The sequence below is a fragment of the Carlito syrichta genome, unplaced genomic scaffold (assembly GCF_000164805.1).
Source record: "Carlito syrichta isolate Samal-C Ts95f unplaced genomic scaffold, Tarsius_syrichta-2.0.1 Scaffold301624, whole genome shotgun sequence".
Taxonomy (NCBI): Eukaryota; Metazoa; Chordata; class Mammalia; order Primates; family Tarsiidae; genus Carlito; species Carlito syrichta.
The window spans coordinates 136,395-163,109 of NW_007245720.1; the positions used below are offsets into that span (position 1 = coordinate 136,395).

General features: G+C 38.1%; 1 protein-coding gene across 1 annotated transcript in view; it reads left to right on the top strand.

The window, feature by feature from the left end:
- SHROOM4 (shroom family member 4) overlaps nt 1-26,715 on the top strand; it is a 261,232-nt gene that overhangs the window by 130,974 nt on the left and 103,543 nt on the right. The window contains exon 2 of the mRNA XM_008054957.2: nt 14,073-14,224. Within this exon, the coding sequence (XP_008053148.1) occupies nt 14,073-14,224 (152 nt within the window). The remainder of the gene's footprint in view (nt 1-14,072; nt 14,225-26,715) is intronic.

A 26,715-nucleotide genomic window follows, 5' to 3' on the forward strand; every position in this document is an offset into this window, starting at 1 on the left:
AGAGGTTTAAAAGCCTGCATCTCTCATGTCCAGGGAACCCTGATTAATCTCTCTTAGAGTGAAGAGATTCTAAGAGATACCAACAGAAGAGAGAGGACAGATCACAAACAGCCTCCAACCTATGGTAATTCAAACTAAGTTTCACAGTAAACAGGGCTCTTACCCAGAGGTATTCACAATCATGTAATTCATTTTTAATGCTGCTCTTACACTACTGTAATAGGCATTAAATACCTGTCAGTTATTGTTGCAGATGGTGTTTCTCCTACTGAACACATTTTAAAATTATAAATATGATTTAATAATTATTTTCTTCATGTTTTTTATCTCCTATGTTTATTTGAAAGACCCAAGCAAGTAATCTGCTAGTATCTGAATAAAATAAAATAAAATAAAAGCTACCAGAAAGCCAGTAAGTGCTGTTAAATCAATTTTCTTTGCCTTTACTCTCAAGGGGCCAACTTGTCACTTTGTTGACAGCTATCAGAGCACTTCATGCTTCATTGAAGACCTATCTAGAATTTCCAAATCGCCAACTCATTAGCACAAAATGGAGCTTCAGGAATCTCTCTCAGTGTCCTGACTGGGCCTTATTAAGTGTTCCAACCTTGGTGGACCACTCTGAAACAATGGATAAAGACCAGGGGAATTGAGAGATAGATGTTAATTAGTCAGTTTTGAAGAAGTGAAACATGGATGAAGGCAAAGTGCAATGGGGTGAAAAGCCAAGATTATCTGTGTCAGCAGAAGGATAATGCATGACTTTGCTAATTGTTCACAGGTCACTGAATATCAGAGCAGAAAGGGCCACAAGCTTACAGGACTCCAAGAGAGAATCTGGTCAGGCCTCTTCACATATTTTACCAGGAAGGGAAGAAAGGCTGCAAGAGGAAAAAGAGACTTGTCCACAGTCAATAAGCTCTTCCTAGCCTTCCAGACACCACCTGGCCTTTGGTTATATAACTTCTATGCAATCAATTTTCAATTTCTTGGGCCACTCACTGCTAGCCCAGTGATCACTTGGATAATCCAAAATGACACTTAAGTTAACCATCATATACATTGAGCTTTGTAATGTATGTTTATACTGACATTCCAATGCATCTGGGTCTAATTTGAAAATCCACAACACTTCAAATGAAATGAGAAAGCCACCCTGGACGTTTGATTCAGGAAGAGCTAGGAAGTTGACCAGCCTTTCTGATTGGACAACATCAACATCGTATGATGTTATATACCCCTTCAAGCAGGGTATGCTAATTTCAACAAATATGTTGATTCACACCTTTCCTGGGCCCCAGCCAGAGTTTGGAAGGGGGGTGATGAGAAGGAGAAAACAAAACCTTTTATAGAAAAATATGTGTCCTCTTCTTTCTTTCCTCCCCCCATTCCCTTCCTCCCAATTGTTCTTCCTTCTTTCCTTTTCTTTTTTATTGTTAGAAACATGACCATCTGCTTTGTCTTCCATATAAACAAATATGTGAATGAGCTGTTGACCTGGAGAACTGACTGTCAGGAAGCCAAACAATAGGTAGAAGGCATGCTAGATCTCAGGAATCTAGAGGTGGGGGACAGGGGAGGAGAAGAAAGACCAGTGAGCAATATTTTTTTATTATTATAAAGATGTGGGGTACAATTCAGTGTTAGGTATACAAATGTTGATTATGCAGGTACCCTTGTTGATAAGGTATGCCCCCTCCCCAGCAGTTTCCCACAACTGCCAATCCTACCTCCCCCTCCCCTGACAGTTTTCCTAAATGAGCAATATTTTTAAAAGGACCAAAAGGTCTAGTAGAGTAAGATGGAATCATTTGCACAGGTCAGTAAATACCCTGGGTCTGGAAAACTGCTAGTTTGGGGTATAGCTCAAGGCATTGTCAACCAAATGGAGTCTCATCTCTTGGTCTGAACCCATCTGAAGTCTGGGATTGTGCTGGGTATCCAAAATTTGATGGTTTCTTGTCTGAGCATCCTCACACTTATACTAAAGTGTCATAATTACACTCAACATATCTGTCCGAAGGAGGAGAATACTGGGGACTGAGAAGGGGCATGGAACAGAAAAAGGGGCATGAACAGTCTACCTGACACTATAATCCAAAATAGAGTCTCTGCAAGGACTCAGACAGTGGCAGCTGAAGTGACAGTAGGGAATGCAAAATGCCTGAGCTTTTGCTACAACAATCATTAAGAATTTTAGTTTAAAAGGTTCCCCCCCTCTTCCATTTCTGGCTTAGAACAGAGATCTTGCTGATGTAACAGAGTGCTTAATTAACTAAAGGAGTACTTAATATCAATACATATTGAAAGGAAAACTTGCTATGGGTAACAGTAATATGGATAATTGAGTTGTATGAATTAAAAATGGGTAGAGTGAATTAAGACTAATGTATATTAACAGGGAAAATCTATTAGCATTCATTAGTTAGATTCCTGTTTGTGGTTCTTCATTAGCCTCAGGAAACCCTTTCAAATGGCTGATCCGCGTTGAAAGTTCTGCCTGATGCTGAAGGCCTTCTATGGATGCCAAAGGAATGAGTCATTCAAATAGAACTTCTGAAATTCAAGTACAGCACTTTGCATTTTTCTTTCTTTTTTTTTTTCTTTCTTGGCAGCAGGCAGCAGTGACTGTGAAGTAATAATGATAATGACAATGAAATAAGAATGTAATCCTAATTAATTTGCTGAGCCTTGTTCCCTATTTACCAATATTGGCTTGTTTTGTTTTGAGTGGTAGCCCAGGTGCCAGCACAAAGGTATACGTAGTCAATGTCACTTGGCTAACCTATGATTTGTCAGACAAAGTTTAATTGAAAAAAAAAAAACTGTTGGGTTAGCAGCAATAAATTTAATAACCGTTTGTGATTTAACTTAGAAGTTCACTTTATTTGATGGGGTTTTAAAAATACTGAATTAACATTTTTCTCTGCATTCAGGAAGTCCCATCTGCCAAGTTACACATGAACTGGCCAACCTAAAGCTAAGCAATATTCTAATTTCCATGGTTTGTGGATAGATTGGGGGGATGCTATAAAAGACTGAAAGACTGGAACAATAATATAAGTATAAAAACACCTTCAGTGAAGACCATACCTTATTGCCCCACTTAGAATTTACCATCCCATAAGATTGCATGATTTAATCATCCTTACTGTTACTGAATGCCAAGGGTTTGGTTGGGGTCTTGTTGCTCACTGCACGAAAAGTCAATCACTGAGGCAATTAGTATTGCCAGGGAAGAAGGCTTTTATTTGGGTGATGTCAGCCAAGAAGAATGGGAGATTGTCTCAAATCCACCTCTCCATTCTACTGAAGTCAGGGGTTTATACAGTGGTGCAGGAGTGTAGAAAACAAGAATTGGCCGGGCTCAGTGGCTCAGCCTGTAATCCCGTGCTTTGGGAGGCCGAGGTGAGTGGATTGCCTGACCCCAGGTTTGAGACTCGCCTGGGCAACTTGGTGAGACCTCATCTCTACAGTAAAATAAAACAAAAAAATTAGCCTGACGTGGTAGCGCACGCCTGTAGTTCCAGCTACTTGGAAGGCTGAGGCGGAAGGATCGCCGGAGCCCAGCAGGTCGAGGCTGCGGTGGCCGGGAGCGGCCACTGCACTCCAGTCTGGGCGACAGAGTGAGACTCCCACTCAAAAAAAAAAAGAAAACAAGAATTGGGGAAGGATATGGAAGAGTAGTTGGTAAACAGAAATTAGGGTCTAGCATCTCCTTAGTTTCAAGCTTTAATACCAAGAGGGTCAATTACTATGTTATTCAAAAAGAAACTGTAACCATTAGTTCTATGGGAAAGTCAGAAGGTTTCAGTCCCCGCCCCCTCTTTCTTTATCAATTCCTGAATCACAGGGAATCTGGTTGATCTTTCTGATTGCTTTATACTGAGGAGGGTCATTGTGGAATAATGAAAATGCTGCACCTCTAATTAGGAGTACTTATGCATAAGCACCTAAATGTAACATATGTTTAGGTATGATTAATAGCATAGATAATCCAAATGTTTAAAATACCAAAGAATATGGAGTGGATACCCTGGGAAATTCAAGAGAGCAATACTGAAATGTGCATGTTCCCTTTATGATTTCCAAAAGCCAAAAAGGAAGGATAATATTTCTGTCATAAAGACCCATGGCTTGCAAACAAGTGACATCAGCTGCCTACGCTTTCCATTTATAGGTAGAGTAAGACAGCCCCATTTTCAGGGTAAACAAACCTTACAGTGGCTTTTATCCAGTCCACCAGGCTGGCTGTTCTCTTGGGAAAAACCTCCTGTGTGTCTGGATTATATATATTCATCTGTGATTGTTTCATAGTGAGCAATGAACCCTGTATCAACCAACACGTGGTCTTCCACTCAGCAGCATTTAAAACCAAAGACATTATTCCCAAATTAGTTACTCTCACATTCTATTTTAATAAAGGTTTCTCAGGAAGCTGATAACACCGGTCTACAAAATGGAACAATTCCTTCACATTATACACTCTGGTTTCAATAATTATTTGGTTTTGGCCTTCCTCCATATTGACTACCTTCTTGGAAATCACAGGTCACAGAGTCCTAGTGTCCAAGCATAACTTTCCTTTTCATGGGTAACTTTGAGCCTAGTGATCAGAACCCAGACAGACCCACATCTGAGCTTGGTTCAGCCTCAAGGACCAATCCAGCATTCTCTTACTTTAGTTTTAGTTATTATAAACAACAATAACCAAAGGATTAAATATTTCACTTTTTCCTTGTTAGTTTGCACTTCTTTATACATCCAGTGAACCAACTCCTTAGGAGTTGAATCCATTTCTAAATTCCATTGGTAACTTTTATCTTTAGCAACTGAATGCAGCACTGCTATGACTCCATGCCATGGGTGAACGAAGACATTGTCCAGGAATCAAAGGTTACTCTAATAACAGGTGTATTATAGTTTTCTCCTTAAACAAAAATTTTCTCTCTCCGGTCCCCCATTTCTACCAAAGACAAATCATACTGGGACCAATTTATTTGCAAAGTAAGTTTTAGTCTTATTATACTTGGCCTGATTATTTGCATAAAGTGCAATAAGAATTATTTTCTATATAGGCTTTTTAAAATTGACTTTGCTGGAACTCTTTCATAAGGAGTTTTGGATTCGACTTTTTAAAAGCCTCAAGGCCAAAAGCCAAGCCGAGGATTCGCCATTAGACTGTGCTTATAATACCTGTATAAATTTCTCTCTTTTTGAGGTCTCAAAATATCTTGAGGTTCCTGGGCCTATTAGAAAGTGACATTCTTTACTTACCACAGGTCAGGAACCCTGTAAAGGAACTGCATAGACAAGGTAAAAGGTCAATCTTTCCAAGGGACTTTTGTCAGCTCTATAAAGTCAATCTTTTTTTTTTTTTTTTTGAGTTGGAGTCTCACTCTGTCACCCAGACTGGAATGCAGTTGCCGCTCCCGGCCACCGCAGCCTCGACCTGCTGGGCTCCGGCAATCCTTCGGCCTCAGCCTTCCAAGTAGCTGGAACACAGGCGCGCGCTATCACGCCCGGCTAATTTTTTGATTTATTGTAGAGATGAGGTCTCGCCAAGTTGCGCAGGTGGGTCTCGAACCCGCGGGCTCAGGTAATCCACTTACCTCAGCCTCCCAAAGTGCTGGGATTACAGGCTGAGCCACAGGGCCCGGCTTAAAGTCAATCTTAATTTCACAAAGCAGTCTGCTCATATCTGAAAATATGTCATTCTAGTAAAAGTCTTGTTAAAATAACCAGTGTCTCCCATTGTATACTGTTATAAAAGAAAACAGATACTTATTTGACTTATGCAAATAACAGTATTGCTATAAATTAAGAATATTTACAAATAGTTTCTGAATTCTGAAGAAATCAGGTAGAGAGAAAGAAATATGCCTCAAATTTTGTTTTATAAGGATACACTTTATTCAACTGTTAAAGGCTATAAATAGCTCAAGAGAAAAAAATCTTGATTATGAAAAACAAAGAAAATTATTTCAACCCTATATTAGTTTGGTTCATGCAATTAAGATCTGTTCTGCTTGATAGTGGGCCAGCAAACCTCATGAACATATCAGCTCTCTAACGAGAGTTCTGGAAAATTTTCTCTTTAGTCCTATGGCACAACCTCCAAAGTTTTCAGAAATCTACATTTAAGAGTCCTTTGCATGAACTCCCCTACAAAAGAAGGTTTTGAACTGTAGCTGATTATAAACTTCTTTTTGAGAAGAATAAAAGTAAAAACAATTATTGTGGATGCTTAGGACAGCCATGGTTAAAGATAAAATTAACAAGGAAATTTAGTTCTTTCTTTGGTATATAACAATGTAACAATTATTATTAACAACTTATATTAAGACACATCAGACACTTCTGATTATGGTAAACTAAAATCAATGCATGGATAACATCTCTTAAAATGTATATACATTTTTTGGCACCCCCCAGTATGTATAAGACAAGGTATATATGCTATATTTAACTTACGGTCTTAGTAAAACTTTACTAGTTTTCTTTTTTTTGTTTTTGAGTTGGAGTTTCACTCTTTCGCCCAGACTGGAGTGCAGTGGCCGCTCCCAGCCACCGCGGCCTCAACCTGCTGGGCTCCGGTGATCCTTCTGCCTCAGCCTTCCGAGTAGCTGGAACTACAGGTGCGCACTACCACGCCCGGCTAGTTTTTTTGATTTATTGTAGAGACAAGGTCTCGCCAAATTGCCCAGGCGGGTCTCGAACCCGCGGGCTCAGGCAATCCACTCGCCTCGGCCTCCCAAAGTACTGGGATTACAGGCTGAGCCACAGAGCCCGGCCCTTTACTAGTTTTCTTAATAGACAAATGGAAAAAAACACACCCATCATCTTGTGTATTCATATCTCTTTATAGCAAATATATCACTCATTTTAGTTACATCTTTAACCAAAGCAACTAATTAGGGAAGTTTCACAGTCACGGAGAAATTAGGATGCAGGTAACTGATAACTATCTATCATAGGTAAGTACTTTAGCCATGTCAGAACTCCAGTGAAGGTTGACTATGTTCTGTGAATACCCTTATATATTTTGTATACCTTTTTGTATTTTGTAAAGTAGCAAAAATGACTACTAGCATGCCCTAAAGGAATTTGTGCATCTCTTTTCACATTTTAACTTATGGCCAATCTAGAATGTAAATGAATATGACATATATGTGTATATGATAAAACTATGGTTGCTTGTTTTGTTATTCGATATTTATGAATTTAGATCGACTTGTAAAATGTCCTGGTAGTCTAAGACTATTTTATTATTTATTTATTTATTTTATTTTTTAAATTTCAATAGCTTTGGGAGATACGAATAGTTTTGGTCTGGGCTTTAAGAGTACTCACCGCTTCCACCTGTGCACATTGTACCCAATAGGTGATTTTTCGTTCCTCCACCGTTCTCCCCCTCTCCCTTCAAGTTTCCAATGTCCATTATACTATTATTTATGTCCTTGCAGATCCTTAGTTTAACTCCCATTTATAAGTGAGAACATGCGGTGTTTGGTTTTCTGTTCCTAAGTTAGTTCACTTAGGATGATATTCTCCAATTACATCCAAGTTGTTGCAAAATACATTATTTCATTCTTTTTGATAGCTGTGCTTTGTGTGTGTGTGTGTGTGTGTGTGTGTGTGTGTGTCACATTTTCATTATCCACCGATCAGTTGATGGGCATTTAGGTTGATTTTACAGCTTTGCAATTGTGAATTGTGTTGTGATTAACATGCAGGTGCAGGTCTTTTTAGTATACTGACATCTGTTCTTTAGAGTAGATTGCTGGATCAAATTGTACATCGACTTTTAGTTCTTTGAGTAATCTCCATACCGTTTTCCATAGGGGTTGTACTAATTTAAACTCCCACCAACAGTGGATAAGCATTCCCTTATCTCCATATCTATTGTTTTTTATTTTTTAATAGTGGCCACTCTGGTGTAAGGTGGTAGCTCATTGTGATTTTAATTGTTGTTTGCCCACTTTTTAAATGGGGTTATTTGGTTTTTCTTGCTGGTTTAATAGAGTTCTTTGTAGATTGTGGATATTAGTCTTTTGTCAGATGTATAGTTTGCAAATATCTTCTCCCATTCTATAGGTTGCCTATTTGGTCTGTTGATTATTTCTTTTGCTGTGTGGAAGCTTTTTAGTTTAATTAAGTCCCACTTGTTTTTATAAATGTAGATATACTTAGAAAATGTCCTGGTAGCCTAAGACTATTTTAATTTAATGGAACTAATTTGACATTAGTCTAAGGTTTCAAAGTCAGCCAGGGCAAATCCATCTAACTTTAATTAGCCTTAATACAAGGCAAGATTTCCACAAACTCTGCATAACATCCCCCCCACATACACACACAATTTTTCTGTTAAAGAGTAGGTCAGTGCTTCAAGAGAACTCTGCCATTCCAACACGGGGGTCCAGATGCTGGCCCTGCAGCAATGTACTTCTGTTATCAATCCTTAATCCATAGGAAAACTCTGAATTAATTATTATTTCTCAAAATTGGCCCTTACAATTTCACACACCCACCTCTTCCATGATAGTTCCTAGGCCTAGAGCAAGTAAATAGCTTTAATTTCTGGCCCTGTGTTTCACATAAGTAGTTCATTTTGATTATCTGGGTCTGAAAAATGAGGCTTCGACTAATGACAGAAGTTAATGCCTTTTTCAGATTCAGGAGTCAAAGTCCTGTAACTTAACAGCAGAAGTATTAGTTAATAGAATGTTTATCAAAGACATTAAAAGGCTCAGCTCAGAATATTCAACCAAAACAGAATCAGAGGTCATTGTAAAATAATAGTTTCTAATTTAACAAAAGTGATTATCAAAAGACGTTAAAAGTAATACAGAAAGTGACATGAATGTAAATACCTAAATTCTTTTGAATCTCAGTTTTCCTAACCAATCAAAAACCCAAGGAAGATGTCACAGGCATCATCTTGATAAAATGTAAAATCTATTTATTAGACCATTTACCAAAAGGCAAAGAAAACAGCAAGACAAAACAAAGTTGCACTTCTGAGATATTCACTCTCATATAAAATCATTCTCTTTTCCTTATAACCTTCCTTACCAAAAACACATCTTCATATTTATAACTTTTTTTCACATCTCTATCTCTTACTTACCGGTTCTTTTTTTCCCTTGTTTCACAAATAACCCTTCCAAGTTCATAATTTGAATCAACCTTTAGATAATTTCTTTTTTTTTTTGGAGTTGGAGTTTCACTCTGTCACCCAGACTGGAGTACAGTGGCTGCTCCCAGCCACCGCAGCCTCGACCTGCTGGGCTCCAGCGATCCTTCTGCCTCAGCCTTCCAAGGAGCCGGAACTACAGGCGCGCGCTACCACGCCCGGCTATTTTTTTGATTTATCGTAGAGATGAGGTCTCGCTGCCCAGGCAGGTCTCGAACACTCGGGCTCAGGCAATCCACTCACCTCAGCCTCCCAAAGTGCAGGATTACAGGCTGAGTCACCTAGCCCGGCCTTATATGTATTCTTTTGAGACGTATCTATTCATATATTTTTTCCACTTTTTAATAGGACTGTTTGTTTTTTTCCTTTCAGCACATTTGAGTTCCTTGTAAATCCTGAATGTTAGGCCTTTGTCAGATATGCAGTTAGCAAATATTTTTTTCCCATTCTGTGGGCTGTCTCCCCACTCTCTTGATGGTTTATTTTGCTTTGCAGAAACTTCTTACTTTGATGAGGTCCCACTTGTCTAACTTGTCTATCTTATCTTTTATGGCATGGGCATCTGGGGTTTTGATCAGGAACTGGTTGCCTATTCCAATTTCCGTAAAGGTGTCTCCTGCATTTTCTAAGATTCATATAGTTTGAGGTTTTACATTTAGGTCTTTGATCCACTTAGAGCTGGTTTTTGTGTATGGAGATAGGTAGGGGTCTTGTTTCAATCTTTTGCATGTGGTCAGCCAGTTTTCCCAGCATCATTTACTGAATAGGTTCTCCTCTCCTCAGTGGTTGTTGGTGGATGCTTTGTTGAAAATGAGTTGGTTGAGAAACTGAGGTTTTGTTTCTGGAATCTCTATCCTTTTCCATTGATCTATTGCCTGTTCATGTACCAGTACCAAGCTGTTTTGATTATTGCAGCCTTATAGTAAAGAGCATTTTATAGGTGAGAATTGTCATAATTTTAATGCAACAATTTTTTGTTTCCTTGTATCATAATCCTGTCTTAATTGGATATGACCCAGATATCTAATGAGAATTCAAAATAATTTCAAGATTTTAAATTACATAGGTTTACCTATTGCATTTGCCTTATTTATATTTCATTCCTTTTTATCTGTTTATCTAGATTACTTATGAGAACTGAGATGTTAGACAAAGCTAGTCATGATTTTGTTGTTAACCATTTTCATAAACTGTGCGTGTTAGGAGTTCACCCAAGCAAGAAAATTAAAGTACATGGGTATTTTTACTAATAACTAAGAAGATGCAGCTTTTTTTATTAAACTAACAACATTAAACTAGTCTCACACAAAAAAGCACACACGCAAAGACCATTTGTTCTAGGTTGGGTTTACAGTCTTATAACCTTTTCTGCCAAACATTGACACCTTAAAATATCTAGCAGAGACAAATATGAAACTCAGACAAAAATGTACACTGACAATAGTGAAGACATTTCTTTTTTTTAAATTATAGCAATATTCATAAAGCCAGCTTATTTATTAAAGATTTACTTAAGTCATGTGAACTTGAAGAATGCTTGAACTTATTTTTTTATTTTTTGAGAAAGCAGGATTTATTGAGAGGACAGAAAAGCTCCCAGAGCGGGAGGGGACCCAAGGGGGATGCCCACTTGGACTTATTTACTTAATTTATGAACACTCTTTTGTTTATAAGCCAATTTGATACCCTATAGACACAGCATAAATGTACATACACATAAACACACCTAAACATGTTACCACATAAATAAAGATAACTCTAGGCACGAGATACCAATAAAACTCACAGGCTTACAAATATGTTAATCCAATGAAGGCTGTGAACCAAAATTTTGGGTAAAGCAGTTTCCATGGTAGTTTGATGTTTTAAAAGCCAGACTTCCCCAGATTCTCAATAACACTGGGGCCAAACAGCACTGCAGAAAAACATCACATACTAACCAGGCTCAACCCTGCTTAAAACAGCAGCATAAAAGCCTGGATACACAGAACTCCATCCTACTTTCCCATTCAACAGCTAAATGACTCCAACCTCCCCAGACTCCAGAGATTTCTGAGGCTAAGCAGCAGTACAAAGACTATCATTTTCCTTTGTTCCATTGGCTCATAGCTATATTCAGACCAATTCTAAAGAATGCATCTGAGCAGGCTGCATTCTGGGATCTAATTCTAATTTCCCATGACTATATTGACACACACATGTGAACAAACAGTTATCAAAATATGATCTACTGCAATAGTGACCAACAAGCCCTAGGAATGTCCAAACTAAAACAGGGTGCTTCCTTCTCTCAGTCGGTTGGACTTGTTGAATCTTCAAATGGAAACTCTGTTGGAGTTCCCCAAATTGATTGGCGTAGATCTCACTGTCTGGTACCCACAAAAGATATTTACTTGTACCCACAAAAGATATTTACTTGTCTAGAAACATGCACAATTACTAACAAGACCCCAAAGAGTGTCCAAACTGAAACAGTGTGATGTTTTCCTCTCAATTGGTTGGACTCGTTCAACCTTCAAATAGAAACTCCCTTGATGTTCTGCAAATCGAGAGAAGGAGATCCTGTTGACAACTACTCATGAAAACCTGGATGTTGGTTGCAGATGTCAAATTATGAATGCCAGTAACAGAAGGGCTAGAGAGTGAGAGAGTGAAATCCACCTTTGACCAAAAAGAGTTGGGCAGCTGCTAGGAGAGTTCCTGAAACTCTCCTGCCCCACAGCAGTTGAACCATGAGCAATACTTTCCCAGTCAGGGAACCAAAAGCAGTTACCCAATTCCAGGGGTTCAGTTAGGGTTCTGTTGTTTACTGCATGAAAAACCAACCACTGAGACAACAAGTATTGCCAGGGAAGAAGGCTTTGTATTTGGGTGATATCAGCAAAGGAGAATGGGAGATTGTCTCAAATCAATTTCTCTGTCCTACTGAAGTCAGGGGTTTATATAATGGAGCAGAAATATAGAAAACAAGAATTGGGAAGGAGTAAGGAAGAGAAGTCGGAAAACAGGAATTGGGGTCTGGCATCTCATTGACTGGATGCAGGATTTGGTGAGTTTCAGTTTCTTGATACTGTTGGCCTGAGGGTTGGTTTCCTGAGAAAGAAACTCAGATAAGAAAAATTTACGTTTCAAGCTTTAATACCAGGAGGGTCAAGTACTATGTTCATTCAAAAATAAATTGTAACCATTAGTTCTTTGGGGAAGTTGGGCCAGTTTCATTACCTTTCCTGCCCCTGGAAAACAAACAAACAAATAAATGACTCTTGATTGTATCAGTGGGTTGGACCCTTTTTTACCTGACCATCTTTGTAGACGTACAAACTTTAGAAAAATTTGCCCCTGAGGCTGGGAGCTATGAGCTTTTTTCATTTCTATGTCTCTGACACTTAGCATGTTGTCCTGTACACAACAGAGATTCACTAAATACTTGAGTGATTAATGGATGAATGAGATGGCTCTTGTCACCATAGACAGAATTGATGTTCCAATAGGTAGAATTCACCTTTGTGGTAAAAGGAATGGTGCATATAAAATTAACCATAAGCAGGACCCCGAGAGCATTCTGCTTTGCTTTGCTGTTGCCTACCCCAGTGATTACTATTTTTGTCTTTGCTTTTACTGCCCCTAAGCCTGACAATCTTCTTTCTCAGATTGACCTGATCAATGGAAATTCTATAGGCTGTGTTGAAACAGTAAACGCCCGTATTTCCAGCTTTTGCTGAATGTTCACTGTGTGCCAGACACTGAAAACACTGTGCTAATAAGCACTTGCTGAAAAGACATGGATAAATGAGTGGCTACTTTGTATGTACCTACTTTGTATTTTTTGAATTTGCCATTCTACTCACAGAATGTTGAACTGGAAGCCACCTTCAAGGTCTCTGGGGTAAAGCCTTTTGTTATGATAATGAGAGCCCTTGTTTCTGGAAGACTTACTGCTCCCAGACATTTCATATACTAACAGCCTTGTGAGGTAGCTATTCTTGTTATCTACATTTCACACAGAAAATTATTGAAACACAGAGATATTAGGTAACTTGCTCAGGGTCACATAGCTAGGAAGCAGAGCCAGGATTCAAACTCAAGTTTGTCAGACTTTAAAGCCTGCGCAAAGATAGGAAAGAACTTGCCAAAGGTCATTTTGCTGTAACCTACCTCTTCTGGCTCTATTTTGTATGCACATTTTGCTATGCCATGATGCTACTTTAGATGACACACTGGGGGGGGGGGGGGGGGTTCCTTCCAACCAACATTTTCTTTCTTTTTTTTTTTTTTTTTTTTGAGTTGGAATCTCACTCCGTCACCAGTTTCATTACCTTTCCTGCCAACTGGCTGGAGGACGGTGGCATGCCTCTCGGTCACCGCAGCCTCAAACTGCTGGGATCTCGAGATCCTTCTGCCTCAGCCTTTCAAGTAGCCAGAACTACAGGCAAGCACTGCCACTCCCGGATTTTTTTTTTTTTTTTAATTTATTGTAGAGACGAGATCTCGCCAAGTTCCCCAGGCTGGTCTCGAGCCCACGAGCTCAGGCAACCCACTCGCCTTGGCCTCCCAAAGTGCTGGGATTACAGGTTGAGCCACCAAGCCCGGCCCCAACCATCATTTTCTTATTTATATGTGCCAGTATCCCCAAATGGACTGTTCATTCCTCTAGACAAGAATGACATTATTTCTGTGCTGCCTTCTTTCTCAAGGTCTTGCCCAAGCCTTTCCTTCACTAAATACTGACTTGTGATTTCCCGAGCTACTCCTGGAAGGTGCTTGAAGCCATCCCTTAGTACTGCCTGTGACTCTGGTTTGGGAGAAACCAGGAAGTCGAATTTTGGGGAGAAATTTACCTCAGCACTTGCTTTCTGTTTTGATCTCCCCTACACAGATTGAAGATGGAGGCAAGGCAGCCTTGTCCCAGAAGATGAGGACTGGTGATGAGCTGGTGAATATCAATGGCACTCCACTATATGGCTCCCGCCAAGAGGCCCTCATTCTCATCAAAGGCTCCTTCCGGATCCTCAAGCTGATTGTCAGGAGGTAAGGTAAAGGGAGATTTCACCATAAGCTGTAGAGGCCACTGAAACTACTTGTTTGGTAATAAGGACTCAATAGATCGTGCCTCTATCAATATCATCAAGGAAAGAGGTGTTCCACATGAACAAAATTTTGCAGACAACTAAAGCAGAATAGGAGAGAGAGCCTTTGGTTTAAATCCTGGCACTGCCACGTACTAACCATATCATCTTGGATGAATTTAATTTACCTCTGCAAGATTCAGTTTCCATATTTGTTATTGACAGGACTAAATGACTTACTTCACATCAAGGGCCTTTACCTAACCCAGCATTTTTCTGTCTCCTCCTTTATAATAGACTACTACTCCACAACTACATATTATTGAAGACTTAAAGAGACCCTACTGCCAGCCATGGTCGGCACTCTGGAGGTTGTGGCAAACACTAAGATAGAAACCCTGCCCTTGAGTATAGTCTAACGGGGGAAAGACACACATATGACTCATTAGCAAAATATATATGTTTTTTATTATAGATATGAGGGGTATAAGTCAGGGTTAGTTACATAAGCAGGCTTCGTGCAGGTGAAGTTTGGACCTCCAACTGTCTCTCACTTCCCCTGGTTTAGGACCAGGTACCTTTGTGATGCTACGTACCTCTTCCCTCTCCTCCCTCCCTGGCTATGTCTATCGACTCCTGATCCCTTCCTTGTACTAATGTGCTTAATGTTCAGGTCCCACTTATGAGTGAGAACATTCTGTATTCAGTTCTTTGTTTCTGTGAATGATCACTAAGTATGATGGTCTCTAACTCCATCTAGTTTGTGGCAAATTCCATGATTTTGTTCTTTATGGCTGCATAATACTCCATTGTACACATGTACCACATTTTCTTTATCCAATCTGCTTTTGATGTGCAGTGGTGTTGATTCCATGTTTTTGCTATTGTGAATAGTGCAGCTGTAAACGTGTGTGCTTTCAAAAAAAAAAAGAAAGAAAAGAAAGAAAGCAATAAAGGAAGTTTGACAGGGTAGTGTGTGGTTGCCAAATGGATTGTTCAGACCGAAACTGCTATTAGAGTTAGAGAAAGAGAACACTTTAGAAGGGATTGATAGTATAAGACTTTACAGAGGAGGTGAAATTTAAGCTAAAGGATAAGTATAATTTGAAAACGAAACTATCAGAAGTATAAAGCATTCCAGGTAAGTGGAGTGACATAAGCAGAAGGAAGGAAGCACCTGCCTTTTGGTGAGCTTTTCATATGGCCTTTCTTTCATTTTGCTGCTACATCTTTACTTTGTACTACTGGAGCTCATACTACTCCCTTTCTATGGGTTTGTTTCCTTTATCCTATATATATGCCTAAGTTTTTTCCATCTTAATTATTTCCTTTTTTTAAGATTCAAAAGATTTATTTGGAAAAATCAGCACAGGACAAAGATATCCTTAATAATCCAGCTCAGAATATGTGAATATTCAGAATCTATTAAATGTAGGCAGCAATTCATATTTCACAGAACATCAATGGTTTATATAAATTAAACATCCTCACCCACCCACCCCCAAATATACTACCCTATCTACCCCTTATTGACATTAGTTTTCACTATGCTTCTATCTTCAGGTCTATTCACACAAACTAAAAAACAAAATCATTTTCATATTTAAATGACTAGGTTTAGTTAAAGCAACCAAAGCATTACTGTTACAGCCTTGCTTAATAACTGTAAGAGAGCACTAATAACATTTTTGAATTATCCAAAATGATTTCTTTATTGAGATTAACTACATAGATTTTACAGTACTATGAAATACTCATATTTAGCAAAAGTCACAAACACGTTTTAACATTCAAAATGATGAGCATCATCACTATTCTAATCTACAAAGCTTATGAATAAAGAAAAATACAAATACCTCAAATTTTACCAAACAAAAGTGTTTAAGTCTACATACATTAACAATTAAACCATTTCTTTCAGGTAACAAGTATAAAGGTGCAACACTTATTGTCCTGTCAGTAGTGGTACTGGTGGCTTTGGTAGAGGAAGTCAAGGGGGCAGCTTTGAAGGCCCTAATAAACATTATAGATATTAACCATTCTCTCATTCCTGGCTATTCACCTTAATTATTTCTATTAAAAAATAATAAAAAGCATTTTCCCACACTCCCACTTCTACCTCTGGCTACTGTTTTCCATAATGGCTGTACCAATTTCTCCTTTTGTTCATACTCAGTTTCAAAAGGAGAGTGTATATTTACTGTCTCCACTTCTTCGCTTGCCATTTTTCTCTCCATTCTCTGCAATCTGAATTTGACCCTCAGAACTCCACTGAAACTACTTTGTCAAAAGATACAAATTATCTCCTAATTGTCAAAGTCAGTGGAATATTTTCTCATTTTTCTTCTTTTTTAAAAATTTTACATATAGTCTTTCATTTAATTTATTATTTTGTATAGATTTAGGTAGGGCATAGATGTGCAATTTTATTACATGCATGTATTGTGTAGTGGTGAAGTCAGGACTTTTTGTGTATCCATCATGTAAATTTTAATCCCTCTCCCCTCCCACCCTTCCACCTTTTGGAGTCTCCAGTGTTTATTATTTCACTCTATATGTTTATATGTATTCATTGTTTAGCTCTCACTTATAAGTGAGAATATGTGATATTTGACTTTCTGTTTCTGAGTTGTTTTACTTAGAATAATGGCCTTCAGTTCCATCTATGTTACTGCAGAAGACATGATTTCATTCCTTTTTATGACTGAGTAATATTCCGTGATGTGGAATTTTCTTTATCTAATCATCTGCTGATGAGCATAGGTTGATTCCATGATTTTGCTATTGTGACTAGTACTGTGATAAACATAAAAGTGCAGGTATTTTTTATATAATGATATGTTATCCTTTGGGTAGAAACCCGGTAGGGTAATGAGATAGCTGGATTGAATGGTAGTTCTATTTTTAACTCTTTGATAAATCTCCATACTGTTTTCCATGGAGGTTATACTAATTTACATCTTACAAACAGTGTATAAGCATTCTGTTTTATTTTCATCCTCATCAACATCTGTTTTGGGGTTTTTTTTGACTTTTTAATAATAACCTCAATTGACTATTTTCTTTTTTTTTCTTTTTTTTTGAGTTGGAGTCTCCCTCTGTCGCACAAACTGGAGTGCAGTGGCCACTCCCGGCCACCGCAACCTCGACCCGCTGGGCTCCGGCGATCCTCCCGCCTCAGCCTTCCAAGTAGCCGGAACTACAGGCGCGCGCTACCACACCCGGCTGATTTTTGATTTATTGTAGAGATGAGGTCTCACCTGCCCAGGTGGGTCTCGAACCCACGGGCTCAGGCAATCCACTCACCTCAGCCTCCCAAGGCGCGAGATTACAGGCTGAGCCACCGAGTCTGACTCAATTGATTATTTTCAATCTTCATATGTCTTATATATGACATTTTATATTGTTGCTCTAGCTTATGCCCTTTGTTTTCCCTTATGAAACTTAATAGCAAAAAATGAAACAATCTGCTTTAAAAATAGGCAAAGCTGTGTATAAACATTTTTTTTTTTTTTTGAGTCCGAGTCTCACTGTCGCTCAGACTGGAGTGCAGTGGCCGCTCCTGGCCACCACAGCCTCACCTGCTGGGTTCCGGCTATCCTTCCACCTCAGCCTTCCGAATAGCCAGAATTATAGGCATGCACTAGTGTATAAACATTTTTAAAAGAAAACATGCAAATGAAACAGGCATATAAAAAATGGTCAACATCACTAAATATCAGGGAAGTGCAAATAAAAACCACAACTAGATATTATCTCACCCCATTTAAAAAGGCTTTTATCAAAAAGAAAAAAATTATGGATGCCAGTGACACTGCAGAAAAAAGGGGAACCCTGGTACGCTGTTGTTAGAAATGTATATTAGTACAGTCATTATGTAAAACAGTAGGGTGATTTCTCACAAAACTAAAAATAGAACTACCATATGACCTAGCAGTCCTACTATTGGGTATATATTTAAAATAAAGGAAATTAATATATAAAGGAGATATTGTTACCACAGTACCAGGGGTTTGGTTGAGGTCCTGCTGCTTGCCCTACAGAAAGTCAATCACTGAGACAAGTATTGCCAGGGAAAGAAGCCTTTATTTGGGTGATATCAGATGAGGAGAATGAAAAATTGTGTTAAATCCAGCTCCCAGTCCCACTGAAGTCAGGGGCTTACATAGTGGGACAGGAATGAAGAAAACAGGAATTAAGGATGTGTGAGAGAGAGGAGTTGATAAACAGGAGGTGTCTGGCATCTCACTGTCTGGACAGTGTGATCTGGTGAGATTCAGTTTCTTGATACTGTAGGCCTGAGAGTTGGTTTCCTGAGAAAGGAACTCAGATAAGATAAATTTAAATTTCAGGCTTTAAGCCTGGGAGGATCAACTTCCATGTTAATTAAAAAAATTGTAACCACTAGTTCCATGGGGAAGTTGGGCCAATTTCCATATCTGCACTCCTGTGTTTATTGCAGCACTATTCACAATAGCCAAAATGTAGAATCAACCTGTGTGCATCAACAAACGAATAGATAAAGGAAGTGTGATATATTTTCATGATCGAATAGTATCCAGCCATAAAAAGAATGAAATCCTGGCATTTGCAGCAACATGGATGGAACTGAAGATCTTTGTCTTAAGTAAAATAATCCAGGCACAGAAAGACAAATATCACATGTTCTCACTCATATATGGGAGCTAAAAATGTGGATTTCATGGAAATAGAGAATAGATTGGTGGTTAGCAGACACTGGGAACCATGTAGAAGTGAGGATGACGAGATGTTGATTGATGGATATAAAAATACTGTTAGAAGGAATAAGATCAGTATTTGATAGTTCAGTAGGGTGACTATATTTAACAATAATTTATTGTATATTTTTAAATAGCTAGAAGAGAATAATTCAAATGTTCCCAACATAAAGAAAGAATAAATGTTTGAGGTGATGGATATCCCAATTTTCCTAATTTGATTATTACACATTATAAACATGTATCTAAATATCACATGCCCCCAAAATATGTACAGATATTGCGTATCAGTTTTAAAAAAACTTACTTTCAAAATACTCTATTTCCTTTTTTCTTACATCTCCATCTACTTTTTTTATAACCAAGCTCCTTTGCTATCTGCTTTTCATTTGACCATCCCTTGAATGTTAGTATTTCTCCTAGTTCCACCTTTTCTAAATTCATTAACATACTGTGGCAAATCTCACCTAGTCTTACAGTTTCCATGAGTACCTATGCGTGGATGGGTGCATCTCTTGTGCCCTAAACCATATAACCAACTTCTCACTGGACTTAGATATGCCAGGATTATTTCAAATACAGCGTGCTCCAAACTGAACACATCATCTTTTTCTCCTCCCAAACTCCCTATCTCTGTGACCAGGACCACCATGTACTCTGTAAACCAAGCCAGAAACACAGAAGCCATCTTTAATTCTTCCACTGCTTCCAAGTTCTATATCCAAATAAGTATAAATGATTCATGGTGAAGAGAGAATATTTAAGGGGAAAGGGTTTAGATTTAGAAAGGATGAGGTTATATAGGATCCCGTTGACTTATATTATCTGTTGGTACCTAAAATTAAGCCATGACTACCCATGTACCTGGTTAGGAGATGACATGTTAAATAATGCTTTATAGAGTAGGTACATTATCACTGCTTCAATCTCAGATCAGTCATAATCTAAGTTTTAAATAATGCTTCTTGGAGGGGTAACAGTGAATTTGGAAGAGTTTTTGTTTTGGTGTCAGTCCTATGTATGTAACTTCCTAGTTCTGTCATATAAGAAATAATTTCTATATAACGGCATTATTGTGAGGATTAAATGAGATGATTTATGTAAAATATCTCTCACATAATGGTTTATCAGTGAATTTCATTGCTGTCATTTCCCCTAAGGGATAAAAAAGCATAATTGGAATAATCAAATATTGTTAAATAAGGAAAGCATCAAAAGCATAGTGTGTCTTGCAACCAAACCTGCAGAAAGCATGATTTGCTGGGGAAACCATTAGGGTTGGCAGACATCTGAAAGGCTGATTTATGGAGATACCAGCACTTCGAGGGAGTTTGGACACTATCCAAAGTGGCTTCTGAGTCATCCACAAGAATGAGAGGGTTAAGATGTTTTGCCCACTCATCCTTCCATGGTAACCTCTATGTCCTGTTTCTTCCTACTGTAGCAACATCTTCCACTATGTCACTTAGGAGTGGCTATAATTATGACTTTGAAGATAGCAGGGCCCTTTAGTTTTTATGGTGTGGCTGGTCCTTTGGCTCCCCGAACCCATGTGGTCTGTCCTTTGAGCTTCTCCATCTCGTCCCCTATTGGTTACTTTCAATGACATAATTTATTAGGTGATGCTGCCCTCTTGTGGAAAAATTAACCTTCACATATGGACTACCCTGGTTGTGGCACAGATTAATTCCTTCTTGCTTAGTTCAATTTTTTTCCCTCAAATTTATGAAAGAACTCTTAGCACATAAAATAAATGTGATTTCCATGAAGTTTGTGAATATTCAGCCTAGTGTTTTATACAAAGGTAGAAGGACTTTGGTTTGAATAAGCAATCAACTGATAAAGATCCAACTTTAAAATCCAACTTTAGGTCTGGGCTTGAGTCCTTTGGAGATAAATATAAAGAGAAGGAATTTTCAGCATATTTGACTTCCTTGTAGATCCCGGATGTTAGACCTTTGTCAGATAGGCAATTGGCAGGTTTTTTTCCCCCATTGTGTGGGCTCTCTGTTCTCTTGGTGGTTTCTTTTGCTTTGCAGAAACTTTTCAGTTTGATGAGGTCCCATTTGTCTATCTTATCTCTTATGGCATGGGCATCTGGGGTTTTGATCAAGAACTGGTTGTCTATTTTGATTTCAGTAAGGGTGTCTCCTGTGTTTTTAAGATTGTTGAAGTTTGGGGTTTCACATTTAGATCTTTGATCCATTTGGAGTTGATTTTTGTGTGTGGTGATAGGTAGGGATCCTGTTTCATTCTTCTGCACTTGGTCAGCTAATTTTCCCAGCACCATTTACTGAATAGAATCTCCTTTCACCAGTGGTTGTTTAAAAAGAAGACAAAAGACATGAATAGACACTTCTCAAAAGAAGACATACAAGCAGCCAACAGACACATGAAAAAATGCTCAGCCTCACTAATCATCAGAGAAATGCAAATCAAAACCACATTGAGATACCACCTAATCCTAGTAAGAATGGCCATCATTAATAAAACAAAAAACAACAGATTCTGGCGAGGATGCAGAGAAAAGGGAACGCTTCTACACTGTTGGTGGGAATGCAAACTAACTCAACCTCTATGGAAAACAGTATGGCAATTCCTAAAAGAACTAGAAATTGACCTTCCATACGATCCAGCAATCCCCCTTCTGGGAATATACCCAGAGGAACTTAAATCACTTTACAATAAATATACCTGCAAACACATGTCTATTGCAGCATTATTTACAATAGTAAAAACATGGACCCAACTGTGCTACCCATTGAAACTGGACTGAGTAAAAAAATTGTATACATGATGGAATATTGTGCAACCATAAAGAATAACAAAATTATGGACTTCACAGCAACTTGGAAGGTTTTAGAGTCTATAATACTCAGTGATCTATCACAGAAACAAAGAACTGAGTACCACATGTTTTCACTTATAAGTGGACCCTGAACATTTATCATAATACTACAAGAAAGAGATTGACAGTAGCCAGAAACTACCAGGGGAAGAAGGGGTGGGGGCACACAACATCAATAAGGGTACCTGATCTCAAACCAGGCAAAGTGGAGACCAAAGGTAGGCCCAAACTTTACCTGTATGATGACCACTTGTATACCTAATCCTGAATTGTACCCCACAACTTTAAAATAAAATAAATGAGAGAGAGAGAAAGAGAAGAAACTTTAGAAAATGACCCATTCTGAAAAGCCAACCCAGATCTTCCTTCTATATTGCCTCCTAAATAGTGGTCAACTAAGTCAGAAATCTAGGTTTCACCCTCAATTTTTCTCTCACCCTACCCCTCTCCAATCCAAATAATTCCAAGTCAATGTTTCTAACTTGCTAAATACCTTTCTGTTGCCTTTGTCTTAATTCAGTCACTCATGGTTTCTTATTTGGACTATTATAAGAGTTTCCCATTGGCTTTTCAGCTTTTAGTCTCACCGTATTTCTAATCAACCCATTCCCAAATAAGTGTTTAAACTTGTCACTTATTTATTTGAAAAAAAATCAAGAACAGTTACCATGTTGATACAAGAGATTTATTGTATACTGATAGACAATACAAACCATATTGAAGACATTGTATTCATGAGCCATTTCTTTGCAAAAACATGGCATCCAAATATGTAAAGAAAAAAACTGTTAGCAATACAAGAAGAAAAATGATAAAAGCATTTATATGGGATACTTTAACATAATTTAACTATGACAATAAAGTAGACACAAAAAGTACTTTTAGACTATTTGGAAAACCTAATTCATTAGGTCAAATTAATACATTTCAAAAAATATATTTTATAGATAGCACATGTACTGTAGTAATATGTTAGGTCACAAACAAAACCATTGGAAACTCTTAAAAATAGAACTCTTCAATAATGTACAATGTTTACAAATTAAAAAGCAAATGTAAACAAAAGTCTTCAACTACTTGAATATTTTAGAACACATTTATATGCCAGTGTTAGCCCAAGGAAATACTAGCAGACTAATTTTAAAAATGAGATAATGACTTATCAAAACTTTGAGAACAGTATTCAGAAGTAAATTCATAACTTTAAATATTTTATTATTAAAATGAAAAATGAAATTACATGACTAATAAGCCAATATAACATGAAATTAAGGGCTAGGTTTCTTTGCAGGGGAATGAATTAAATAGATGCGCCTTTAGCAAATTTAATAACAAAAACAAAAATGAATTATAAGTAAATTTTAAATAATGAATGGAATATAAAAACAAATAAAATTTTTCAAATTATACTGCCGGGGTCGGGAGGGGACGCAACATCAGTAAGGGTACCTGATCTCAAACCAGGCAAAGTGGGGACCAAAGGGAGGCCCAAACTTTACCTGTACAATGACCACTTGTATACCTAATCCTGAATTGTACTCCATATCTTTAAAATAAAAAAAGAAAAAATTTCGAATTAAAGGCATACTACCATAATTGTACCTTAATAAATTTGAAAATCATAAATAAATTAAAAATATCTAATAAAATGTTAAATGCCAAAAATTTTTGAGAAGTTGAAAACTAAATGGACGTGTAACAGTAGAAACTTTGAAAACAGTTATTAAAAAAATTCTAAAACTACTTTGGTGACAGATGTTTTTATCAGTGGATTTCTTCAAATTTTCTAGACATAGCCAAGTTTAATTCTATAACTATATTACAGAATTGAAAATGTTGCAGAGTTATTCACATTGTTTTGAAAGCTAGCATTACCCTGATAGCAAAACCTGGCAGAATGTTCTAAGAAAGAATATTCTATAAAGTTTGTGAATTTAGATGCAAAACCTTTCAATGGAATTTTATGAAATTTAATTCAGTAATATAGCAAAACAACAATTCATTACAAATGTTAAAAGATAATTTCTTAAAAGGTAAAATCTTGACTCTCATGCAGATATGAAAATGAACATATGTTAAAGATTTTATTTAACTCATCAATGAGAAAACTCTAAGTTGTTACAACCAGTTCATAGGAGAAGTCAAAGAAGAACAAATTTAATTTAAAGGTAATAATATGCTCTCAACAAGATTTTAGCAAATCAGATCTAACAACACATCTCAAAAATCATCCACCATGACCAAGTAGGCTTCATCCCCAGAATGCAGGACTGGTTCAACATCCACAAGACCATAAATGTGATTAAATATATCAACAGATGTAAAAACAAGAACCACATGATTATATCATTAGATGCAGAAGAAGCGTTTGACAAAATTCAGCATTCCTTCTGGATAAAAATCCTTGAACACGTAGGCATAGAGGGAACATGCCTCAAAATAGTAAGAACCATCTATGATAAACCCACAGCCAACACTTGCTAAATGGACAGAATTTGGAACCATTTCCCCTGAAAATCGAAACAAGACAAAGATGCCCCCACTCTCACCCCTCCTGTTCGACATAGTGTTGGAAGTCCTAGCTAGAGCAATCAGACAAGAGAAGGAAATCAGTGGTATCCAAATAGGAAAAGAGGAAGTTAAGTTATTCCTCATTGTGGACAATAGGATCCTATGCCTTGAAAACCCAAAAGAATATGTCAAAAACTTCCTTTCACTGATAACAGACTTTGGCAAAATCTCAGGGTACAAAATAAATGTGCAAAAGACAGTCACATTCATATACACCAACCACAAACAGGCAGAAAACCAAATAAAAAGCACAATCACATTCACAATAGCCACAAAAAAAGAAGAAAAAAAGAAAGCCCTTCAGCATCTCCCTAACCAGAGAAGTAAAAGACCTTTACAATGAAAACTACAACACACTGCTCAAAGAAATCAAAGAGGACAAAAACAAATGGGAAACTATTCCATGCTCATGGATTAGAATTATCAACATTGTTAAGATGTCCATCCTACCAAAGGCAATCTACAGATTCAATGCAATACCCATTAAGTTACCAACATCATTCTTCTCAGACCTGGAAATGACAATATAGAAGTTCATGTGGAAACATAAACCACCATGAATAGCCAAAACAATCCTGAGTAAAAGAAACTAAGTGAGAGGTATCATACTTCCAGATTTTAACCTTATTATAAGGCAACAATAATCAAAACAGCCTGGCATTGGTACAAGAACAGGCATAAAGACCAATGGAACGGGATAGATTCCAAAAGCATAACCTCAACTTCTCAACCAGCTCATCTTTGACAAAGCCTCCACCAACAACCACTAGAGAGGATAATCTATTCAGTAAATGGTGCTGGGAAAACTGGATGATCACATGCAGAAGACTGAAACAGAACCCCAGCTGGGTATGGTGGCTCACACCTGTAATCCCAGCACTTTGGGAGGCAGAGGCAAGAGGATTGCCTGAGCCCAGAGGTTGGAAACCAGCCTGGGCGACTTGGAGAGACCTCATCTCTATAATAAATCAAAAAATTAACCGGGTGTAGTGGCACGCGCTTGTAGTTCCAGCTACTTGGAAGGCTGAGGTGGAAGGATCACCTGAACCCAGCAGGTCGAGGCTGCGGTAGCCGTGAGCATATCACTGCACTCCAGCCTGGGCAACAGGGTGAGACTCAGACAAGGAAGGAAGGAGGGGAGGGGAGGGTAGGAAGGGAGGGAGGGAGGGAGGGAGGAAGGAAGGAAGGAAGGAAGGAAGGAAGGAAGGAAACCCCTACCTATCACCATACACAAAAATCAACTCTAAATGGATCAAAGACCTAAATGGAACACCTCAAACTATAAGAATCTTAGAAAATGCAGGAGACATCCTTACAGAAATTGGAATAGGCAACCAATTCATAATCAAAACCCCAAGTGCCCATGCCATAAGAGATAAGATAGACAAGTGGAACCTCATCAAACTGAAAAACTTCTGCAAAGCAAAAAAACAAAAAATCATCAAGAAAGTGGAGAGACAGCCCACAGAATGGAAAAAAATATTTGTCGACTATATATCTGACAGAGACCTAACATCCAGAATCCACAAGGAACTCAAATGTGCCAAAAGGAAGAAAACAAACAGCCCCATCAAAAAGTAGGCAAAAGACATGAATAGATACTTCTCAAAAGAAGACATACGAACAGCCAACAGACACATGAAAAGATGCTCAGTCTCACTAATCTCAGAGAAATACAAATCAAAACCACACTGAGATATCACCTAACTGTAGTAAGAATGGCCATCATTAATAAAACAGAAAACAACAGATGCTGGGAAGGATGCAGAGAAAAGGAACACTTCTACACTGTTGGTGGGAATGCAAACTAGTTCAACCTATATGGAAAACAGTGTGGCAATTCCTAAAGGAACTAGAAATTGATATTCTATATGACCCAGTAATCCCCTTTCTGGGAATATATCCAGAGGATCTCAAATCATTCTACAAAAAAGATACTTGCACACACATGTTTACTGCAGTACTATTCACGATACCAAAGACATGGAACCAACCCTGCTTCCCACTGAAACTGGACTGGATTAAAAAAAAAACGTGGTACATATACATGATGGATTATTACACAGCCATAAAGAAGAAAAAAAGCTCCCGGCTCAGTGGCTCAGCCTGTAATCCCGTGTTTTGGGAGGCTGAGGTGAGTGGATTGCCTGAGCCCGCGGGTTTGAGACCCGCCTGGGCAACTTGGCGAGAACTCATCTCTAAAATAAAATAAAAAAACTAGCTGGGTGTGGTAGCGCACGCCTGTAGTTCCAGCTACTTGGAAGGCTGAGGTGGAAGGATCGCCAGAACCCAGCA